The sequence below is a fragment of the Carettochelys insculpta genome, chromosome 4 (assembly GCF_033958435.1).
Source record: "Carettochelys insculpta isolate YL-2023 chromosome 4, ASM3395843v1, whole genome shotgun sequence".
Classification (NCBI taxonomy): domain Eukaryota; kingdom Metazoa; phylum Chordata; order Testudines; family Carettochelyidae; genus Carettochelys; species Carettochelys insculpta.
In genome coordinates this window covers 35,515,573-35,539,687 of record NC_134140.1, presented here as the reverse complement: position 1 = coordinate 35,539,687, position 24,115 = coordinate 35,515,573, and the positions used below count along the sequence as shown (strand labels likewise).

The following is a 24,115-nucleotide window of genomic DNA, read 5'->3' as shown; positions in this document are numbered from 1 at the left end:
TGGATTCAAACCAGGATATGGAACTGAAACCACCACAGTTACACTGATTAACGATCTCCTGCTGCTCATAGAGAGAGGACAATTATTCAGCCTCTTCCACCTGGATCTCTCGGCAGCATTCACCTGAGAGAAACAGCAAAAGTCCAGGGTAACGTGGTAGAACAGTATGAGCCCCTCCTAGAGCAACAAATCAAATTCCCAACGATGTGAAACTGCACCTCCACCTCAAGTCTCCTCACTTAGAGTCTCATGAGTATAATTTTTTTCACCACGAGGGAATGCAAGAGCAGGGGTTGGGAGGTGGTCCGGGCAGGAGGAGGGGGCAGGAACAGGCTAGGTGAAGGGGCAGGGTACTTACCTCCCTGGAGCATTTTTGCTATCCCTCCCCCAGTCTGCAGCAGCTCTATGCTCCTGGCCCCTGGGGCTCCCAACCCATTGCCAGCATTGGCTCCCTGCCTAGGGCTGGTGGCAGCTCCACTCCCAGCCTGTGGGGCTGCCTGACAGACTGGGTAAGATCACCATTACTCAGACGATCAAAAGGTCAAAATTTCAGCACTCTGCCTCTGAAAGGTTGCAGGCCCCGACCTATAACAACAAAGGCTGATGGAAAAAGGTACAAAAGGGAGACAGAAAAACTGAATTTGTTTAAATAAAAAGGACCTCCTCATAAAGCACAAGGACTATGTTAAAAATCACTCTTGGTAAAATCAGAAGATGCAGAACCAAAATTTAATGAACCAAAACTGGTGTGTTGGCTATTACTCTCTTTAGATGTATTTAAAGACTTTGGGGAATACTGAAAGACCAGACGGACTACAGAAGCAATCTTTGCCATCATGTCTGCCGTCCCACCATCTCCCAGGACTTCCCAGAAAGCCTTTGCTGTCCTCCTCCTAAAACGTCCTGGCCATAGCACAATGTAGATGACACTGTCAAATTTACCAGTTCCAGCTGAAGCCCAACCATCACCATCCCTCGTAACTGCAGCAGTGACAGCTCTGGCTCACCTCAAATCATTTCCCCCCTTCCCCTAAAGGACAGTTTGATACCATCCAAGAGACTACCAAGAAGGGCAGCAAAAGTGCTCCTAAAAATTCTCTCCAGCTAAAGAGATAGGGAACAAGGAAGAGATAAAATAGAAAATATCATATTGCCTCTATATAAACCCACGATACATCCACATCTTGAATAAGGCATGCATGTATTGTTGCCAGACCTCTTCTGTGTAAGTTCGAAAGTTTGCATCTGTCACCAACAGAAGTTTATCCAACAAAAGGTTCTCACAAACTTAGATGAAGTTCTGTGTCTTATTAGATGCTGCTCAACTCTATCGACTGGGAGCACTTTGTTTTCTACCCAAAAGTTTACCATAATGTGGGATAAATAATCTTCTCAGGCAGGAAACACCTTCAAAGTAGTAAACACAAGCCTAAAGGGGTAATATTTTTATATAGCCTTTTGTCAGTGGGAAGAAGGGAGATTATAAACTAATTGAAAGGAACAGAATCACAGTGTGACATATCTGTGTAAGCTTAAGTTGAAATTGTTAAGTATTATTTACTGTTTGTGACCCTCATACCCCAATACCTTCCAACAAGCTCATGGAAGTTGATGTTACTGACACCATTCTTTGCACCAGCTCCTTGGTTATTCCTGTCCAAAATTGTTTGTATTCTTTAGCAAGTCAAAACTTCAAGGACAATTAGAATTCCTACTGTCCCATACAACTTCCTAATACCGCTACAAAGGAGAAAAATTAACTGTGGTGTTTGCTATGTTCAGAAGTGTAACATCAGCTAATAAACTTCAACTATAGTTTAGGAGTGAAAGTTTTAGATGAAAGAAACTAAAGTTCCATGTTTTGCCTTAACTATTCATTAATTCAATCCTGAGAATTGAGAACTTGCTTCATTTTTTATTTGTTGTGGATTATTTAAGTTTATATCTCTAGTACAAGACAAAGAAACATGTTGAAAATGGAATAGAAGTTGAGCATATGTCTCAGTAATTTAAGGGATTGCAATTATAATAAAAGTCTTAGAGAGCCAAGAATCATTGCTAGGATTATACTTAAAAGAATCAAACATATTAGGTGTGGAAACAGGCGGTTAAGACACCCAAAACAAGATTACCTTTGTCCTGTAGTGACACCACACTAATAGGGGATAGAAGGGCAAGAAAAAGCGCCCCTAATGTGACTTCTTAAAAGTCAGCTGAATCTAATCTGGAACCACAAAGACTGAAATGCCTTGGTTAAAAACTGTTATTTTATGGCATATGCATCAAGGCACAGACTACAGTGAAGGCTCACTGAGTACATCATTTTTATGTGCTTATTCCTCAGTTCCCCTGGCAGGCCTGTCTTGGTGCACAGAGGAGCCGAGACAGCAGTATTATGTGGAGCTTTTAACACATTCATGCCCATACTAAAATGCAACATATGGTTTAATCTACCAGTGAGTGCCTTCTGGGCATACTTCCAGTCTTGCTCACATCTCTGATTTGTTACAATTACGAAGATTCATTTTAAATAATATGACCCCATTAATAATAGAGACTGGTGTCACCATAATTTTAATAGTGATTTGACAGTTGTTTTAAATATAGTTTTGTAAGTTTTTTCTGAGTTTACCATTAACATTCCAAGTCAGTCTGACCAAAAGAATAACTCTCAATAGACAGAAATTAATCCCAGTGTTTAAGATATCTAGTCCTTCACGCTACAAACTGAACATGTTTTGCATTTACCAAAAAAAAAAAAAATCAGAATGCCTTCCCCTTTTTAATAAACTGCACACACAATGCTTACACGATTGCCGTGAAACTTGGTTCCAAGGTTTTGTCAATGAAAGATATACAATTATGCAACCATTGTTGCATTGCAAGTAAACCTTTTCAAAAATTAGAACTATGTATTATTTAGCTTTACAATGTAACATAACTCCAGAGAAGAGCAATAAGAATGATTAAAGGTCTAGAGAACACGAGCTATGAGGAAAGACAAAGAACTGGGCTTGTTTAGTTTAGAAAAGAGAAGACTTAGAGGGGAAATGATAGCCATTTTCAAGTACCTAAAAGGGGTTACAAGGGAGAGGAAGAAAAATTGTTCTACTTGGCCTCTGAGGACAGGACAAGGAACAATAGGCTTGAACTGCATCAAGAGAGGTTTAGGTTGGACATTAGCAAAAACTTCCTAATTGGCAGGGTGGTTAAACACTTGGAAAAAAATCCCTAGGGAGGTTGTGGAATCTCCATCACTGGAGACATTTAAGAGCAGATTAGATAGACATCTATCATGGATGATCTCGACAGCACTTGGTCCTGCCGTGAAGGCAGGGGACTGGACTTGATGACCTCTCAAGGTCCCTTCTAGTCTAGTGTTCTTTGATTCCATTTACACAGAACTACTTGAGCATGCCCAGAAGTTGTAAGAAGATGAATGTAATGAACTTTTAGTGACACTTATAGGTTAATCTGTAAACCAGAGGTATCATAGGTGTTTAAAAACAGATCATCCTTCCAGTAATGTGTCATTTAACGCCAGGGGTTGCATCGCATTTATCTCAATATCACCTTTACTTTACTTCAAGTCAGTCTGCATTTAGTACTGAGCCACCTGGAAAATCATGACCTTGATCTAGAAATGGTGCATTTCCCAACCCTCACCTTCAGAGGTTTTCCAGCGTTTCCACAGATCCTCAATGGTGATATGTTTGTCTTCTCTGTGCAGATGGTTGTGTTTATTGGAAGCATCTTTATATTTCATGTCTTCTCTGATAAACTGAGGGAGACAAAGAACATCCAGTTAAATTCTAATAGCATACAAGTTTATTTCTTAACAGGGAAACTTTTGCATCTCCCACAGCACAAATGGCATAATTTAGTTAGCCTCTAAAGAAGTCAACCTACACAATGCACTCAACACTCAAATTTTAAATTGGAATGTAATAAACCCTGGGAAAACAGTGTTGGTCTTGGGAGGCTATCAATCAAATTTAACAAAACGGTTAATGTACTCCACTATATTAACAGTCAGTGACCACAAACATCCCAAACAAGCTGTATCTCATCCTTTTACATTCTATGGAAATTCACCTGTCTAAAGGCAAGCCTACATGATAGGGTTTCAAAGTGTACCAGTGCTTTATACAATAAACTCATTCATACCCGGCAGCCCTGGAATCATGAGGTTGCCAGATGTTCAAATATTCTGGACAACAGAAAGGTATTCCTAACAATGCACAACACTATAGAAAAACAATATCAGACAATAAGAAATAAACCAACATATGCAGAGTACTTTCATAACAACAGTAGCATTATACGCTAGATTTATACTCTGTTTGCATTTACTGTACTTATGGAAAACATAACTACAATTTACTTATGGCTAAAGTACCAGTTAGTTGAGAGTTCTGGTTGACAAATGCCAGATATGAAAGAGTTTACTGTAAATCAGCAATTACCTATCCATCTTGAATCCTGCTATACCAGTTCAATGGAAGATTTTTTTACTAGACAACAAAAGGTCCAGTTTTGTCTCATTAAATCTAATTGTCAATTTAAAATTGATCCTCTGCCTTGGGTGGGTTTTTTTTTTGGTTTGTTTTTGATTTTTGTGATGTATGATCATAAGAATGGTTCTGTTCCATGCACATAAACAGTACATCTTAACCCCGCAATCTGCAATGATGTACAAGAACATTTTGGGAAAATCCCCAAGTGTGAATGTTAATAATCACAAAGCAGATAAAAAGTAGGCTCATGTATATTTCACTCACTTATGCCTACCAGAGCCATTTAGCTTAAAACTTCAAAGTCTCTAGTAAATAAATAGCGAACACATTTACCAGAGAGGAAGCTGTGCTAGTCTATACACTATCAAAACAAAAAGCAGCCAAGTAGCACTTTAAAGACTAGCAAAATAGTTTATTAGGTGAGCTTTCGTGGGACAGACCCACTTCTTCAGACCATAGCCAGACCAGAACAGACTCAATATTTAAGGCACAGAGAACCAAAAACAGTAAGCAAGGAGGACAAATCAGAAAAAGATAATCAAGGTGAGCAATTAAGAGTGTGGAGGGTTGGGGGGGAAGGTCAAGAATTAGACTGAGCCGAGTATGCAGACGAGCCCCTATAGTGACTCAGAAAGTTCCCATCACGATTTAAACCATGTGTTAATGTGCCGAATTTGAATATAAAAGGCAGCTCGGCTGTTTCCCTTTCCACAACGGTGCAATAATTCTTCAATAACACACATACCTTTAGGTCATTGACAGAATGCCCCATTCCATTAAAATGTTGATGGAATGGGACATTCTGTCAATGACCTAAAGGCATGTGTGTTACTGAAGAAGAATTATCGCACCGTTGTGGAAAGGGAAGCAGCCGAGCTGGCTTTTATATTCAAATTCAGCACATTAACACATGGTTTAAATCGTGATGGGAACTTTCTGAGTCACTATAGGGGCTCGTCTGCATACTCGGCTCAGTCTAATTCTTGACCTTCCCCCCGACCCCTCCACTCTCTGAATTGCTCACCTTGATTATCTTTTTCTGATTTGTCCTTCTTGCTTACTGTTTTTGGTTCTCTGTGCCTTAAATATTGAGTCTGTTCTGCTCTGAAGAAGTGGGTCTGTCCCATGAAAGCTCACCTAATAAACTATTTTGCTAGTCCTTAAACATTTACTAGACACGTACAAGTCAAGAAAATTAAGACAAAAGCTATTGTGATAAATTGGGCCTAGAAGTTTACCCTAACTACATGCTCAATTGCAGAAATTTTACAACAGTCCATAAAATGTTACGATAAATCAACAACAAATGTTGTAAGGAAAATGTATGAAAGGGAGACAAAGACCAAATTAATCAAAACAAGAAGTGCCAAGTTATTATGATTCAAGGACTATGTTAATACCATATTTGTAGAAAGAGAAGATGTGGAACCAGAAATTAATGCACCAAAATTGCTCTGCTAGCTATTAGGCCTAATAGATGTGCAAAATAAATATAGCAATGCGTAAATTTCAACCTCTGTTCCTTTTATGGGTTCTTAAAGAGAGAATGAAGAAAGAACATGGGATAAATCCAGTCAGAGTACCGAACCAAGCATCACCATCACGGCTGTCACCGAAGTTATTTCCTGAGAACCCAGGTCTACATTCCCTGCAATTTAAAAAGAAGCCCTAATCAGACTGGGACAGAGGTATCCAAATGACATCGGAACCTTTAGCACAAAGGCAGTCTATTTTTTGTCACACAGAATGTCTATTGATTACCCCTTTCCCACAAAAGACAGCTCACTCCCAAACATCAGCTGGGATGAAATGGGATTGGACTTCAACACCAGCAACTCAAGTCCATCTCCAATAACCTCTCTTTTCCACAGAAGCGGCCGTCTTACCATCAATACCACCTAAGACTGTTAAAAGGGGGCTCCCTTTCCAAAAGCTCTCCCCAGTTCAAGCGAAAGGGAACAAGGAAAGTTGTTAAAATGAAAGCCATACTTCATACTTGATGTTTCCAACGCTTGTTTACCTTCTTTAGCCTTAATCAAAGGTTAATAGGATTGAGAGTGGTGTTTGTGCCACTGTAGCAACAACCTGACCTCTCTGTATGGCAAACCCTGGGCTGAATCACTGCTTAATTTTGCTCATTGACTGGGTTATGGTTAACACCTTTGGCCCATATATTCCTGCTAAATTAATAAAGCAGGGCTGTCAGCAACACCCTAGTAAAAAAAATCCTTCCTGGATCCAGTGCACTCTGGGGCTGCATTTACGCTACAGCTCAACTTCAAGAGGTGAACTTCTGAAAGATCAGGTTTCGAAAGTGTGCATCCACATGCCAAAAGCGGATCGAGATTGCGATCCATCCGTTTGAAAGACCAGTCCCCTCTTCCGAAAGGAAGCACCCACACATTGCAGAGTGCTTTTTTGAAAGAAAGGGCCAGCAAATGCCACGGACAGGGTCACATGGCAAACAAGCCCTTGCAGGGGCTGCAGCCTGGCACTCCTTTAAAGAACTCCTCCCCAACACCCTTGTTCTCCACATGCCAAAGGCTGGCTTACCACCCAGAGCACCCTCTGAAACATCTTGCGCCAGAAACTGTCAGAGGATGGGATAACTGGTCTAGACAGACTACTGGTTAGATGTCGTATGGCTGTTCTTATGCTCCTATGTTCTCACATGTCCATCTCTCATGATGGAGCACTTCCTTGGGCTCCCGATCTTGGGTAAGAGGACAAGATCCTCTTCTGAACAGACAGCTCTAGCTTTGATCCAACTTGTGGTCATGTGAGGCCTACAGATGTAAATGCCATTTAAAAAGTTATCCATCTGAATAATTATAATATATTTTGTTTCAGTGGTAAACCATTTAAAAGGCCAGCCCATCAGTACAGCCAGGGCCACTCCAACTGCAGAGCCAGTTTTGCGGCTGGGGTTGCTCCAGTCAGGTGGCACTGCTCCAGCAGCTGGGATCTGGGGTCGTTAACTGGCCTGGCTGATCGGCCCAACATCAACAGTAAGGTGGGCTAACCAGAAAGACTAATGCTTTCTGGGTAGCCTTTCATATTCTTAGTGAGACCCTAATTTTTCACAAGCCACTCTGGGTGATCTTTTTGTAGAACAGCAACAACATTGAAGAGGAGTTCAGTTGATAGCAACTGATTGGGTCAAATGGAGCCTGAATTATTTCATGTTTCAAGCAGACATTTGGCAGCACCGACTTCCCTTGATACCAAAGCACAAGTTTCAGTAGGACTTCTGTCTTCTGTCCTCTGTCAAGAGTGCAGAGGAAGACAAAGGAACACAAGACAGAGAGGACTGCAAAATTCCAAATCCAAAGCCACCTTATGTATTAGGAAATATTAACCGGCTTTACATTTAACACACAAAAGCCTGCAAGCAGTTTTATAATTAAGCAATAAAAAAAAATTTTATTTTTTAGAAGAATGCAGTGCCAGTGGAGAAAGGGTAGCTGCCTGCAGGAAGTGAATTGCTCTGACCTGAACTACACTAATCTCAGTGACAGATTTTTTTTAAAGGATGGTCAAACTTTAACCTTTTGTTGACAATTTAAAGGCAGCTGTGCTCTTGTGGAACCCTCCCTTCCCAATCTTCTAATCCTAAACCCACCGCTTCCCTGAGGAAAACATAATGCTTGATTAGATAAAAATGTAACCTTTGATAAATGCTACAGAGAAAATCAAAAGGGCTTTAATGTCAAGGGTGCGGCTGCTTGGACAAAGCCAGTTTTCCATTTGGGCTGTTTATTTCTTCTGCGAAGGTTAAAGAACCTCACATTGGTACTTACTCTCCCTGCAGCAACCTTTGCTTTTACCTGCTGTTTTGTACTTTGCTTCTGCCTGTTTGTTGAGTGCAGTACTATTGCCATTTTCACTTACAAAATATAAAACACAATTTATGTAAAGGGGACAAAGGCAGCTGGATGAGTAAAGAGTTGCTGGATATTGGCCTATTCAGGTGCTATGTTACGTTGGTGGAATATATGGAGGCAGGAGGATTGTTAGCTTTTGCATGTGACAGTTTGGAGGAGAGATGGGTTTGTGATAAATATTTTTAAAGCATGGTTCATCAAAACAACCTACTGTGTGAAGAGCAAGTAAAGAGATAAAATTCATGATTTATAAACAGCAAGAATTTTTAAAAGCCAAGAGAGATTCTTAAATACACATTTGACTGTTAAAGCATGAATTTAAAGGCAGGTATGCCAAGAACTAAGGTCACCATACCTATGTAACAATATGGAAGTTTGTCTTCCCAGCAAGCCCATTGTACTAGTTCACCAGCATTGCATGTCAGTGTCATCATCAAAGCGTGATTAATGTACACTATACGGTATTGTAGGCCTATAGGAAAGGACAAATTAAGCTGAAAAATCTTACATCCTGGAATGGTTCCAATACTCAATATTTTCAGTGAAATAACTGAGAGTTTAGACAGCACGGGTCTTTGTAAATCACTGTCCCCACTACCTAAAGCTGCAGTGTCCAATACTCTTTCCATTCACCACAGGGTGACAGGGACACTGCCATGTGGCGAAGAGGAGCCACACACCTGGTGCGCCGTTTGCCAGCTCCTCGCATGGGCCCCACCACTTGGTGGGATATGTGCGTGGCAGCAGCAGTGGAGGCAGCTCCTCCTCCTGTGGGCTCCTGCAGCCCTGGCAGCTGTGGCCTGCCACAGCTCCAGGCACAGCCCAGGGTGGCTTGTATAGCAGCGGCTCAGCCATGGCGTGGCTCTAGTGAGTAATCTCTGGGGGAAGAGGGGTGTGGCTGAGGAGGACTGTGGCAATTGTGAAATTTCACTTGGGCACCACTGACCCAAAGCAAGATATTCTCAGTTGTTTCCTGGTGCATTTGTTTTAAGTTAACTGCTCAGAACCAGAAATCTTTAGTGCAGCTATTTATTCCCACATCATTTATTAGTGAAATTGAAGCATTATTCTGTACTGTGTTTTTCATATAAACTTACATTCCAAGCCACTCCAGAGAATTAAGTAACTACAGAGAAAACAGAAATGATAGTAAAAATAGTATGATAAAAATTAAAGGGAAAGTACAAGAAGAAATTATATATGTTCTCACTTATGATTTGAAATGAAACAGCAACTGATAAGGTGGAGGAAAGCTAGTAACTAAAAATGGCCAGATCACGTGTGGAGAAAGACAGCAGCATGTCATTGCTAGCCAAGCAGAAGAAAGAGTCAAGGTGCAAGACATATGCAAGGTGAGATGGAGTACAGGCCACTGAGTTCAACAATTTTGAGGACATTTTGACCTGGACACTAGAAAGAATAGAGATCAAATGAAGATATCTGAGGTGGACTGCAAAGTTGCAGGCTATTTTACACAAGAGAGCCAGACAACTCTCTATGCTTTATGAAGTGCTGAAATTTGAGTAGGGTTTATAGAATGAAGTATGTTACATGTAGACAACCAGGGGATGGTAAAATTTGAAGAGAGGGCTTTTAGAAACGGTGCCTAGACAGTGTCTTTATTGAAGAGATGTGCAAATATATTGAACTAGTGACAGGAACATCTGCAGATGACCATGAAGACAAAATGAAAGCTGTCAGCTGAGAAAGGTAACAAATTTAAAACTGATGTGCAACTGGTTTCTCAAATTTAGATTGGGACACTGGCCTGCAACTATTAGCTCCTTGTGGGTTATGTCTGCTTTAGGAATTTAGTAGCACACATATGGTTTTGGAATCGTGAAACAGTTTATAGATACTGTGACAAATGACTAGAAACAAGCAGCCTATGTCAAAGCCACATCTGACTCTCTAATAGTTAATTTTTGTCATCCATGTTAACCAGTGAGCCCTGATGTCCTGAACACATTCCACCTGAATAAACATTACCTATTTAAAATGTTTTCTAACTTGAATTGGGGAAGTCCCCACTTACGTACTTCCTCTGTTTTTCAACACTGAGACTTGTGTGGTATTGCTAAAGTGCAATCAGCGCAAATTCATAAGTTCTGGGAAACAGCTTCTTACTCCTTGTGCCACTAAGTCAGGCTTCTAATGATGGAGAAGCTTAACTTCCTTGTAACCCCTTCAGTCCCTACCCATGACAACCATTAATGGCTGGCTTATTCTGTCACTTCCACCTTTCTTCACAAGACAGCTGATGTCTGAATCATCTGTCCCTGGCAGGCACCAAAAATCCACATATTGAGGATCCAAGTGAACTAAATAAAAGGAGGGTGCACAAAGAAGGTGAAGGAGCAAGAGCTCTTACAGAGCCCCTATTTAAAATGGTCCACTAGCAAAGCACTTTCCTTATATTCCTTTTCTTATATTCCTTATAAACCCCTTCTGCCACAGCAATAGTCCAGAATATTCCAGCATCGCTGGAAATAGCCCTGTACGCTAAATGTGAGTTAAAGTGACTTTAAACAAACAAAATGTCTAAGTAAATTTAAAGTTCTGTTGGCAGTTCATAAAGAAAATCAACTATGCTTTCTTTAATAAAGACACTAAATTCATGTACCTACACACTCTTTTGGTAAGTAACTTTACATTCAGGAAGTCACCTGCAAAAACCATTACACTCAGAGTCAGTATAGAAAAACTTGATGGAAGTAATTTCTTCACCCTCCATTTTCAAGGTGTTACCAACCCCCCCCCCCCCCCCCCGACACATTAATCCAACGGGAGAGACACTGCCTACCTTGTTCTCAGGACAATGTGAAGTCCAATATGATACTAAGAGTGTGCTCAAGTTTACTACTTGCTCACAGGTGTTTAGAAAAGACAGCACTGCCTTCTAATCCTTAACCTTTGAAAGATGTTAAAGTTTATTGATGAATTGTGTTGAAAGAACGCACACTGTTCCTTAAACATTCTTTGTGCATTATGTTAGTATGTGGTTTTCATGTTTTACTATAGCAACTCTCTTCATAAAGATCATGTTCTAAAAGATGTGAAAAAGCCCCCCATCATTTAGCAGCATTTCAGAACTATGAAATCAAGTTGAAACCTTAGAACAACTGTCTCCCATGGCAATTTACTTCAGTGTGGCTATGTCTACGCTTGCCCCCAACTTCAAAGAGGGCATGGTAATCAAGCTGATGGGAGATTACTAATGAAGTGTTGCAATGAATATGCAGCACTTCATTAGGCTAATTCTCCCCTCTGACAACTTCGAAGTGCCCACATGCCGTCTATTCACGGGCACTTTGAAGTGCCTTTACTCCCCACAATTTTTAAAAACAGGCTAACTGCCCTGTGTGTTGCAAAGCAGGAACCTAAATTTTAAAGAGTTCTCTTCAAACAGCAGGGGCTCTCTGTGTAAAGAGCCAGCTGGAGGAGGCATGTGGGCTCTTTAAACAGATTGTTTAAACACGCTGTTGCCAGCAGCCCCTAGGGTGACGGCGGTGGTGGGGGGAGATGGAGGAAGGGCAGGGGTCAGGCTGCATTGCTGCTGTGCACTCTTTGCTCACACTGCCTGAGGAAGCCGTGTCTCAGACAGTTCCTGCCCCCCACTGCTAGCAGGTAATAGGATTGGGATGGCACGGGCAGAGCTCTATGGTTGGAAACAGGGGGCAACCACTCCAGGGAAAGGGGGAACAGTTGCTGTGGGGTTGCACTTAGCTTTGTAGCCCACAAGCAGCAGCGAACAGGCAACTCTCTGGAGTAAAGGGCAGCTTGACCCTGTTATTTTAAAATCTGGAAGAACTTTACTGTAAATCCTGTTTGACTTTTCAGTTAGAGTTGGATTTCCCAATAACGGATTTCCACCAAGTCGTAGCATTTGTTTGGGAAGGGATATTTGACCCATCCGGCTGTAGCCCTTGTCTCTACCTGGCCCTGCCCTGGGGAACGGGAGAGATAGCGAGGCCAGAATTCCAGGGGGTTGAGGGTGGGCACAGGCAGCAACTAGGAAGCCAACAGGCACCATGTGGCCTGGACATCTCTAGGGTGGAATGGGGCCCAGTGGTTAATGGGAAGTTAAGTCATTGTTTTGGGGGAGATAAACCCATGGGAGATTTCAGCAGGAGATGGAGAGAGGCAGCGCCAGGGCAACGGGTGAGGATTTTCAAGCCTTTCAGTGCTACCTCTCACAGGGGCTTACAAATTACAAGCTCTGAATATCCTGTTTGCAGAGAAGGGTATTAGAACACAGGTCTGTTGTATGCAGACTAGTGGCAGGTTGGAAGGTTTGGCAATGGGCTGGGGATAGCGTGTGTACACATTAGAAGGTGTGCTGTGCTGTACTGAATCTACTGAGGTATTGAAAGGTATCAGGTATGGAATAACATACACTATTTCACTTTGAAAGCTAAGGATTTAATTTATCTGTTGTAAATCCACTGAATCCAGTTAAATTATGAGGGGGGCACGGACTGGCCTAGTACCTTTCATTCTCTTTTTATACTGCTGCAAAAATATCCAATGGCTTACACTGTTCCAGAATCCAGCCCCAGGGCTTCTCCCTGCTCCCAGCCTCCTGTCCCACTGCACACACACACCCAGCCCTGATTTCCAGAAGCTCACTAACATACCCCAGCTCTCCCCCACATACCTCCATGCCCCTGCGTGTGCTCTCCCCCTCCCCTCCTCTCCCACTACCAGCCCACACTCTGGAGGGCAGCAAGATGAGGACAAGGCAGGCACTTCTATAGAGCAGTAACCACTTAATTGTAGGGGTTTTTTTACCTATTTTTGTTATAATAATGCAGTATATCTTCTAAATGGGGGTTTAGCCAATGTTAGATTGAATGTTTGTACTGGATAGTTTGGATGGATTGCCATTGAACTCGCTAAACTCCAAGCAATTTCACCAGGTGCCCTGTATTTCACATAGGGAAATATGGTGACCCTGTCTTCCACACACAAGTATTTAAACTGTTGCATTGAAAGCTGTACTTCAGAAAAATACTGTTGTGTACTTTAATGCCCCATCTCCTCCCCTTACCTTCAAACTTTTCTCATAGATTTGTCTCACAGATCCTTCTAGAGGATGGAGGCAAAAAAGGGGCCAGAACACCCTTTAAACACTAGCCAACCAATGGGCAGCATGCCAAGATGGACTCATGGCAAAGCTCAAAAATACTACACATGCCACTTGTGGCTAGTTATCCACACTTTCCAACAGGACTCAAATACTTACTCAAAACTGCCTCTAGCAAAAAATCACCAAAACAAAAGTGAGCTAGCACTGCAGAACATGGTAACCTCAAATTATACGCAGAGAGGGGAAATGTCTGAAGCCTTTACTTTTCTAAGTATCACGGAAGTCTGAACTGTTTGAAGTGGTATGGGAGACGAGAGATCCTAATTTTTCCAGCTATAAACAGCGAGTCTATATCCCTTGTTTTTTCTGAAGGACATGTTAGGTTATAACAATGTGAGAAAACGAAATCTGAGCAAGGCAAAGAGAAATTTAAATTGTTCTAATTAAAGATTATTTTGAGCTTTTGCTAAACAGCAAGTGTTCAAGTCCGACTAAGGCGCCCTTACTGAAAAAAGTTCAGCACATCTATCCTCTCATTAAAAGACTTAAAATATTCCTGTGTCTGTTCTTTAGTCCCCTAACAGACAAACTCAGCATCAAGGACTATTAAATATTACAGGGAGAACAACAACATTTGTTTACAGAAGGAAAGTGAGGAAAAGGGTAGATTGTTGCTATGTGGTATGGGAAAGAGATGTGGGTTTCTTCCAGCCTGGACACAAAAAGTGAAGCAGGCGTCAAAGAAGATTCCCCAGCTAGGGGATGCAATGAAAAGAGGATAGTGACATAATAGAGTGTGGAAGGACTGCAGAAGATTTTAGGAGGAAACTGTATGTGCTCAGTTTCAGCCCTATTAACTCCAAATGGTGACTGAGTCTTCCAAAAAGAAAGGCTACAGAACCGTTAAAATGAAAGGGTATCTAAATTGTTGGACTGAAGAGACATAGGTAGATGACTCTAAGATACTAACACAAAGACAGTAATTGAAATTATGCAAGTTAATGAAATCAAGAGTAGAGAGAGGTTAAGGAACAGTGAGAGTGGAGAAGAGCACTTGTGGGATCTTCACAAGGTGAAGTGGAAGAAGGATGAAAAGGAGATGCTGAAGGAATAATCAGAGGGTGATGCCAGACTACAGCTTCCACAGCCAATATTCCATTCTGGCATAGCAGTTACTGGGTCCTCCCAATTATGTAAGAGAAACAAGAACAGTGTCTATTAGTCTGCTATCCAGACTTGTATGACGACCATGTGTCAGTTTACAGGTTATGACATTAACAAGTAAACAACCTTTCAAAAGGTCACAGACAAAACAGAAGATTAGAAAATGTATATGAAATTTAATAAATGATTATTCAGTCTTGTAGGCTAAGCATTTGCAGTGTTCTTTTTAAGCAACTGTTTGGGCCAACAGGAAATAACTTAGGTTCGTTTTCAAGCTTTTTTTTTTATTAAAATAACAATTCCAAACTAATAAAGACTATTTTCTAAATTCTTTCATGGGTCAGGACCATCCCTGCTACACCTTAGTGTGAAGATTAGTTTCATCATCATTTTCAACAGCGAATTAAGTTTTAGTGCTCCAGAATCATTACATGCTTTTAAAACGATTTTCATTCATGGCAGGAACTGTTCAAATTGAGAAAAAGAATCTCAGGAAGCATGTTACTATAGAGATAGGAACAAATAAGGTTCCCAGTGTCTCTTCACACCCACCCTGCCAGGATATTCATTAGCTTTTAAAAACAAAACAGTCATACTGCCACATGCAACAGCAATCAAGTCAAATGAAATCTGCTACAGAAACCAACTGCAAAGGTACAGAATTCTGGCATAGCCGCAGACTTTAAACCTGTGGTGTTTTACAGTTACAATCTTTTGCCCCACTTTAAAAGCTTATCATTGTGCATCTATCCAACATCATTCAAGTGATTTATAATACCCCTGCAAATCAAATTTACAATTTAGTAATTCTCAGTCTGCAAAGCCACTTCACACAAATCAATCTGCCCAGAGGCATGTAGAAGACAAGATGGGGGAACCCTGAAAGTTATGAATATTCGTATTCCTGTAAGGCTTGTAGGTACCAGTATGCTAAAAACTGCACAGGGTAAGCTGGCCTATGCCCTTAAGAGTTAAAAATATAAATTTACAGGTCAAATGTCAGAACAGGAAAAAAAACTTAACACACAAGCAAAGCCAACAAGCTGGTTTCCAAGTCATGTTAATATTACTTACTTGTTTTAATTTGAGGGGTATTTTATTTTATTAATGTTTATTTAGAGAATCCCTGCCCACAACGTGGATAAAACGTTTGTACAAAACAGACTTTCTTCAGACTACTGTTTGGTCTATGGCAAGTATATTGGGCTGGGATGAGAAAATAAGCCCATAGATTCTCATCTTGTTTCTTCCAAGGAGCATGGTTGATAATGCTGTGCCATTTGCAAATTCTCTTCCTGAAGTGGTCATAGCTTGGAAGGCAGAAGATAATTCCCCAAATTAAAAAAAAAAAAAAAAAACACAACTAGAATTTGAATATAACCGGTACAAATACAAAGCTAAGCAAGCCATCTATTCCCTCTATCTTTTCCAATGTATATTCTTCCTCTCAGTTTGCCATGAGACATAGAACAGAACTAACAGGGAGGGAAAAGGACAGGGGAATATTTAAGTTCACCAAATCATTTTTCTTTCTTGGATTCCCATCTCTTTTCATCAAGGCCATCCTTACCATGCTTTTGGTATTACAGACTTACATTTTAACCATTAGGGGGCAGTGTTCCCTGCAAACTGTGCACTATTGAGGCCCCTCAGGAAAAATTCAAGGGCCACTCAGAAAATTAGCAGAGCACCCATTGTTTAAAGTAACACTACTATCCCAGCCACAAAAATTGGCTGTGGCATTACCGTGCTATGGCAGTTAAAGGCTGACCCAAAAAGCACAAACTGCAGTTCTGGATTAGACTGTATTCTATCTGCTCTAGTGCACTGTGTTCAGCTGGGTCAGTACAACATATTTTTGGAAGAGGCACAAGAAACCATGCAGAAGGCAATTGTTGCGGGGGAGGGGGGAAATCTTCCTCTGGGGAAAGACTCTAACCCTCATTAGAAGTAATTTCAGATCCTGAAGCATGAGAATTTCTATTGCTTCCAAAGCTCTGCTCTTATATGTAATCCCAGTTCTAACAACTGATTATTCTTGTTATCCATATAAAGAATGAATCAATTACACAATGTTCTCTGAAGTATCAACAAGTAACTTGTGATCTACATGCTACATGAAAGTTCTCATGAGAAACCATTCTAAAAGCAAGCTTTGTCTAAATTAGGGATTAAATGGGTTTTCAGTTTCAACTGAAAGCTACTAAAGAAAACATTTAACTTTCATTTACTGAAAGCTACGAGAGAAAACATTTAACTTTCAGTAAATGATATTTTAAAAATATAAACAATCATGGATGGTAATTAAAATATTAACCTATTCTTGTTTATTTTGTCCACCATCAGCACATTTCCTCTTCATTCTCCCCAGTGTAAGTGCTTACCACACTACACACTAGAATTAAAGATATCTGAATAATTCCTCTTTCAGTAGCTAATGTTCATATTATCATGCAGTGTGAATTAAGTCATTGTTTCATGATTTCGCACTTCAAATCAAAACAATGCAATCAATTTTAAAAAAAATTTCTTAGAAAAAAAGTTGCTTGACAGAAAAACACCTTTACTAAAATAAGAAATGCTTGAATCCAAAAGCCATGAAAAGAGTCTTGAAAATTAAAATTAGCATAAAAATGTTATCACAAGACAGAGATAAGACAAGATAATGAATTATGCATGATACAGTGAACTCATTCTTATCCAGAAGCCCTGGGATTGGGAGGTTGCCGGATATTCAAATATTCTGGATAACAGAGAGGTATACATACCAATTCATAACACTAAAGAAAAACAAGAAATAAACAAATGTATTCAGAGAACTTTATTTTCCAACAGTAGTATCGTACACTAGAAACTTTTACTGAATTTGCTGTATTTACTTTCACTAACTTGCACTTACGGAAAATGTAACTAAAATTTACTTATGGTTAAAAAGACAGTTATTTGAGACTCCCAGACGAAAGAGTTCTGGATATGAAAGTGTTTGCTGTATTATGATATAGTGAAGAGAACTGAAAAGTAAAACATGCTTGTACCCATCACTGTCTCTGTGATGTTTATAAAGACAGCTGCAAACTTCTGGTTTATGTATTCACTGTAAAAAATACGGTAAACCACAGGCATGTTACGTCCCAGCTTCTCTCCTTATTGGAGAGCTTCAGCAATTTTTCAGAAGTCATGAAGGGTTTCATTTTAGTCAGTCACTATGGGCCTGATTTTTCAGTTGTGCTCAGCACCTACAACTCCATTTGATGTCAGTGAAAACTGCATGTGCTCAGGACTTCTAAAAATCACAACATAAACCCGTCTAGTGAGCGATAAGGGACCAGCTACAAGTGCACCTAAACTTGTAACGAGACTCAAGTGCAACAGAACAAAAGTAGTTTTAAATGTATCCTAAAGCATATCCCTGCTATAGTTGCTCACCAAGGATACCCCAATTTAGAGGTCCCACTCTTGAGGCCCAGATCTGGTTGTATAGTACGTAGAGAAATTTCCCTCTGGAACAGAGCTACTGCAATGCTGGGAAAACATCACAACTCATCTGCTCCAATAAGTCACAGGTTTAGCCCATATTTCTCATTCCCATCCCATCTCACCCACTTTTAGTAAACAAATTGTTACAGCAAGGAAAAAAAACACGCAAAAAAAGTAACAGGAAAAATTTTGCTCTCTACCACCACCTATGTTGTCTTAACTCTAAACAAGACATAGGGTGGCATCATATTTGATTAGAGCCGCTCTCTCAGTTTAGCATCAGACCATCAAAGTTTCTTTTCCTCCTATTTCCAGCAAATACATAACCCTTTTGTTCTCTACAACACAATTCAAGGCCCTTTTTCTGTATAATCACCAAAACAACTTTTGTAAAAATTCAGGAAACTGAAAGTAGTTTATATTAAGTCATTTTGGTAATAAATGACATTATGGAGCTCCAGAGAACAAAGGGGTTATATATATTTATTTGCTGGAAACAGGAGGAAAACCAACTTTGATGGGCTCATGCTGGACTGAGAAAGCCGCTCTACCCTGAATACGTAATATGTAATTGGCATATTAAAGTTATTTCCCAACTATCAGCTCCTTGTTTTGTAATCTCTGCAGATGTGAACATGTAGGCAGATGGTCAGTGCTGTACCTTCTTTCACCTGGAGACAACATCCCCCAGACCAAGGCATAGGCTAAAAATTCACATGCTAACTTGAAAACGGCAAATGGAGATCCAAGACAATACATGCCAAATCAATTTCATTTTATAAAATTAAGTTTCTAGATGCCTAAAGACTAATATAATCTTCCAAACATGAACCAAACATAAACCAACCCAATGCCACATTCTTGAGTCTGAAAACAGTGCCAACCCGTCTGCCACGGCTCATAATGTTCTCCAGCAGCTGAAGAGTAAAAGCAACAAGATTTTTGCTGCTATTCAGAACCTTGTGGGATGCCAACTGTCAAGAATACCTGCATATCCATTTCATGGTAACAGAGAGAAAGCCATGCTAGTCTATATACTATCAAAACAAAACAGCAGCGTTAGTCTTTAAAGTGCTACTTGACTGCGTTTTTGTTTTGATCTATTTCATGAAGATGCTTTAACAAATTACAGCACAGCCACGCAGGGAGACACTGCAGTTACCCAGTAGGAAGGCTCAATACTTCCAGGCGCGCGCACACACACCCACAAAAAGCAGCCATCAGTTTTTAGCTTCTTTAGAGAAAAACTAACATTTGTGAGAAACTCGGCAGCAGCAGATCAGGTGTTCTGAGTTGTGCAAGCCCATATTCTCGCATTCCTTTTAGTCTAATTACTCTTTGGATGCTTTGTACAGATCTGGTTTGTTTTCAGACAATACTGATTCCAGACTGTAACACTCAGGGCAGATGAAACCCACGAACATTGTATACTGCTAACTAGAAAGCCCAGATTCAGCTGTACACTCCTCCCGGCTACCAGCTCCCTCCACTTTGTTCTTAAGAAAACAACATGCCAAGTCCGTTGAAGAGAAATGCAGAACTTCTGGTTCAGAGACTTGCCCCACAGACTTTAATTCACTACAAGGGAATGCCTTCCTGATTCTAAATACTTATAATAAAGCACAGGGGCCTTCAAAAACTTCCATCCAAGAGCAATACTGGGTATAAGATCTACAATGTTTTTTGTGCTTCGCTGTTGCATTGCCAGGAGAGGGAGCAGAAGTTAAATTATATTTCCACAACTCTGCTGAAAGCCTGGACGATGCAAAACACATGGATGGGAAAATGTGCAGGAAAGAGACTAAATTTTAAAAATTCCATTACTAACAAAGGAAACAAATTTGAAAAGTGTGTAGGGAAAAAGTTCTCGCTTATTTTGAGAAGCTATTAGAAAGAATTACAAATATCTAACGGCATCCTTTCCCAAAGTAAGAAAGATATGAACTTTTGAACAGACAACTTAAATTTCCCACTTATGTGTTTTCATTTTAAATGTTCTTATTCTTAACTATGTATTTTTAAATAATGGGTTTACTGTCACATTGTCCTCATGTTCACTGTGAGATAATGACCTCCATAGCAAAAGTATCTTAGAACATAGGATGTCAGATAATGCACAATTAAACCTGGAGTACTATTCAGCCTAGAAAGAAGTCCTTTATATACAAGTACCTTTACTAGCAACAACAGAACAAAACAAAATGGGAGAGTACACTTCTCTTTTTAAAGTATTTTTATTTCCAAGTTGGCCCCAATAAAAAAGTTCTCCTGTGACAGAGGGAGAGACTAGGATCATAAAAAGGCTGAGAGAGAGAAAGAAAATTTGTTCCTTGCTATAGTAGTCAGAAAAAGTTAAGAAAATACCTCTAAATAGAGAGATAGAAAGATTAAGTTCTAACAGACCAAACATCTTAGCCAATGTGATTGCTCAAAGATAGTGCCTTTTAAGAACATGAAGCTGAGATTTTAAAAAAATGCAATGTGAAAAGCCAAAGAGAAAGATAACTGTTAAACAAGGAACTGGAAAGCAAGTACCTGCAAGGATGTACCTTCCTAGTAATCAAGACCCAGCAACAAAAGAAACCAAATTTTATTATGTAAGCCATGATGATGCAGATCACAAAGCTAATGCCAAAGAGCATGTGATAGCTCAGGACAAAGCATGCTCTGTTGAGGGCATCTAGCTCTCGAAAATATTTCTGGAAGACATCAAGTGAACCCCTAGCAGTTAGTAACTGCTGCAGAACCTTCCTCCTTGAAAAAAGATTTTTCACTGTACACATGACAGCAAACATCTTCTATGCAGGAAACCCCAATAAACCAAACAACTTGAAACAAAATCAACTAAAGGGAAATTAATAAAGGAACTGGAAAAGGAAGTGCAAAATACTGATTTATCTACAAACTGCAGAAGCTGGCAATCATCTGTAATATTCAGGGTGAGTTGGCCCAATGGTCTTAAACCCAAGATTTGCAGCTTCATGTAAACATTCAAGGTAAAATGACATTCTGGTCCTATATTTAAAAGCAGTTGATAATAGTAACAATAAATGCTTGTCTACTATTTTATGACCTTGAAAGCTGATCTTTAGGTGGTCTTCAATTTCATTCTCAGGGACTACTTCAAGATCAACAGTTGCAACAACAGATATTTAGAAGGACAGTGTCTTTTAAAACCATATTGCCCTGTCACTTATGTGGACATGCACCTACTCGGGTAAACAGTGGTTACTAAGGATGTAAATTCTAGTTTAATTGGTTAATGGGTCAAACAATAGGTTTAACCCATTAACCAATTAAAGAGCGGGGTGAGGCAGGTGTGGATGTCTCCCCTCACCTGCAGCATGCCCGAGACCTGAGTTACCCAGCTAGCACTTTCCTGCCCAGTGCGCAGTGGGCAGAAATGCTCCAGCCCTTTAAAAAAAATCAGTTCTAATTACACCACATATTAGAACACTATATACTATTTTAATAGCATACAAATTCTATTATTTTAAGAGACCACATGGATATAGTATAAGACAAAATTTCCTTCTCTAAATCTGGCCTGTTGGAAAAGCTCCTGTTCTGGATCAGGTAGCATAATGGAGTATTTTTTGTAATTCTTCAACTTCTGGATGCCTCAGTTGGAGTCTAAGTGTCTTTCATGGTTGCATGGAGCTCCAACAATGTTAAAGGCCTCTTCAGCCAGCCCTAGCCCCCTCTCTCATTAGCATCACAAATAAAACTTTCCTCAAAAATGTTAACATAAATTAGAAATACCACTAACATTTAACCTCAGCTACAACATGGAGTTTGGAGGCCAGAACATACAAGTTTCGTTCCTGCCCCAACTTGCTGTGTTATCCTAAAGCAGCAGAATAAGAATACTAGTTCATGAGAGTGCCAAGTACTGATTGGTGTTACATTGCTATGCCTTGAAAGTACCAAGTGCTACACACGAGTATTCCTCACAACTTTTAGTACAGAACATGAGAGAGAAACTCAGGAAAGTGCTCCTTTCAAAGTAGATGTGCTCATGTGTTTAAAACAAAACCTTTTATGTAGAAAGCTACTCCCACAATATACTGGAGGAATTTCGCAACTAAGGCTAATATATGAATACTTGGGATTATCTTTCATTTTTAAATGTCTCTTCTACACAACCAAAAATTAAAATTACAATTAAAAATTATGGGAAACAGGTATATTAATTGGTTAATCAGAATTAAGTAGACTACACAACAATTAATGCTAGCAATTTGAATCTATTAGTGTCTGAGCCCCAAGTGCCAAAATATGCAGGTACAGTATTGAACAATTTCAGCTGGCAAGTATTTCATCACAAGCATTTACCCATCATAGGCAAAAGCTCCAGTGTTTATTTTAAAGCCAGGAGATACATAAAAGTACGTCCCAGACAATTGTTTTACAAGTACGTTTATAAAAAGTATCTTCCAAAACCTGCACAAAGGGCCTTAAAGACGTGAGAATGAAATTACACCCAGAAAACAAAGACTAAAACATTACATCAAATGATGAAGTTCAGTGCAAACAATGTATCTTTTGTGAAGAGCACAGATCCCAAATCTTTTCATTTACAGTTTTTTAATTCTCAGAAACTATGCATGCAGTTTACCTTGCCAAAAAAATCCGGAGATCAGAGTCCAATCTTAAAAGAATGTCATTCTTTCATCTTAATGCTTTAGCACATCAAAAGAGACTTATAACCTTACATGAACACAATTACAGAAAAAAATCACTGGCACTTTAATGCCATACTGTAAGTTTGTGTAAAGAGCTCATTACATTAACGGAAAATAATTCTAGGTGTTTAATTTTAAAAGATGAGTGAACATTTTAAAAGAAAACTCAACCACTGTGCTGTAAAACGGAACATACAACCTGTTCAGAAATTGCATACAAATTAGTGCTAGAGTACTAAACCCTCTCAAACAGTGAAACAAATCTGTTTACCATCCTTTAGAAAAAATGTTATGTTTAACAAATTTTTACTGACACACTAGGTTGCGCTGTGGTTTTAGCATTAGAGTTTTGTATCAAATGTGCAGTGAAAAGGAACAGGAAAAAGTAAGAAGAGTCCACTGAAATACAAAAAATTAGGGATTTTAAATTTAAGATCCTGTAAAAAATCCTGTTGATTTAACTGACCAAATTCCAGTGGTAAATTTCTTACAAAACAAAGCACCCTCTTAGGAATCCTTCTTTAAGGCAGAAAGACTTGCCCTTTAAACTCTTAACTGAAACCTACCAGTTTCTATCTCCAAATTTGGGCTGAACTTACTGAAACTAAGTTTCTCAAGAGTTGAATAAAGTATTAAAGAAAAACTAGGCCTTCATCTGAGCCCATGATCAGTCTGAGCTATGCCCCACATCAAAGGTTAAAAAAAAGGTCATAAGAAATAATAAATTCCCATGTTTGAGTAAGCTCCTTAAGGATGAAGTAAACTTCTGGCCAAGCTTTAGAAATTTTTTTACCTGTAGGCCTATAAATTCTAACCCTGCCAGCCTTGTACCTGACACAAGATAAGTCTCGACTAGCATCAAACACTGCATCACCTTCCAGGTCCAAAGAAACCCCACCATCAAAATATTGCCCCAAAATACATTTATCTACACCTCTGTTCTTTCAACACATGAACAACTAAAAGGTGAAAGGAGAAGTCAGCCCTGCAAGGGGTATGCCATGAACTTAGGTTATATCTGTGGATAAGAAATAACCAAGAGTCAAAGAGGGATTGAACATTTATAGGGAGAAAAAATAGCCAGTTTTTTTGCTAACAAATTTTGGAAGGGATATTAAAGATCATATTTCTAGTCTCGTGATTGAGGATTAGAATAAGAATCTTGTTACTACAGAAGTTGTTAAGCATCTGGTGTTGACCACTGTCTGAGATGGATTAAAATGGCTTCTGGCATGGTCCAGCTGTGCTAATTCCCATTTCCTCTTGTACCTTCCCATTTCTCCTCATGACTCACTAAGG

The 24,115-nt window shown here is 39.7% G+C and overlaps 1 protein-coding gene across 3 annotated transcripts in view; it reads right to left on the bottom strand.

Moving 5' to 3' along the window:
• The window catches only part of STIM2 (stromal interaction molecule 2), a 114,433-nt gene that overhangs the window by 31,030 nt on the left and 59,288 nt on the right, over positions 1–24,115 (bottom strand). For all 3 annotated transcript variants that reach the window (XR_012645241.1, XM_074991778.1, XM_074991779.1), the window contains exon 3: positions 3,667–3,781. Coding sequence is in view for 2 of the 3 variants with exons in the window: in XM_074991778.1 (XP_074847879.1) it covers positions 3,667–3,781 (115 nt within the window). In the remaining variant the exon portion in view is untranslated. The remainder of the gene's footprint in view (positions 1–3,666; positions 3,782–24,115) is intronic.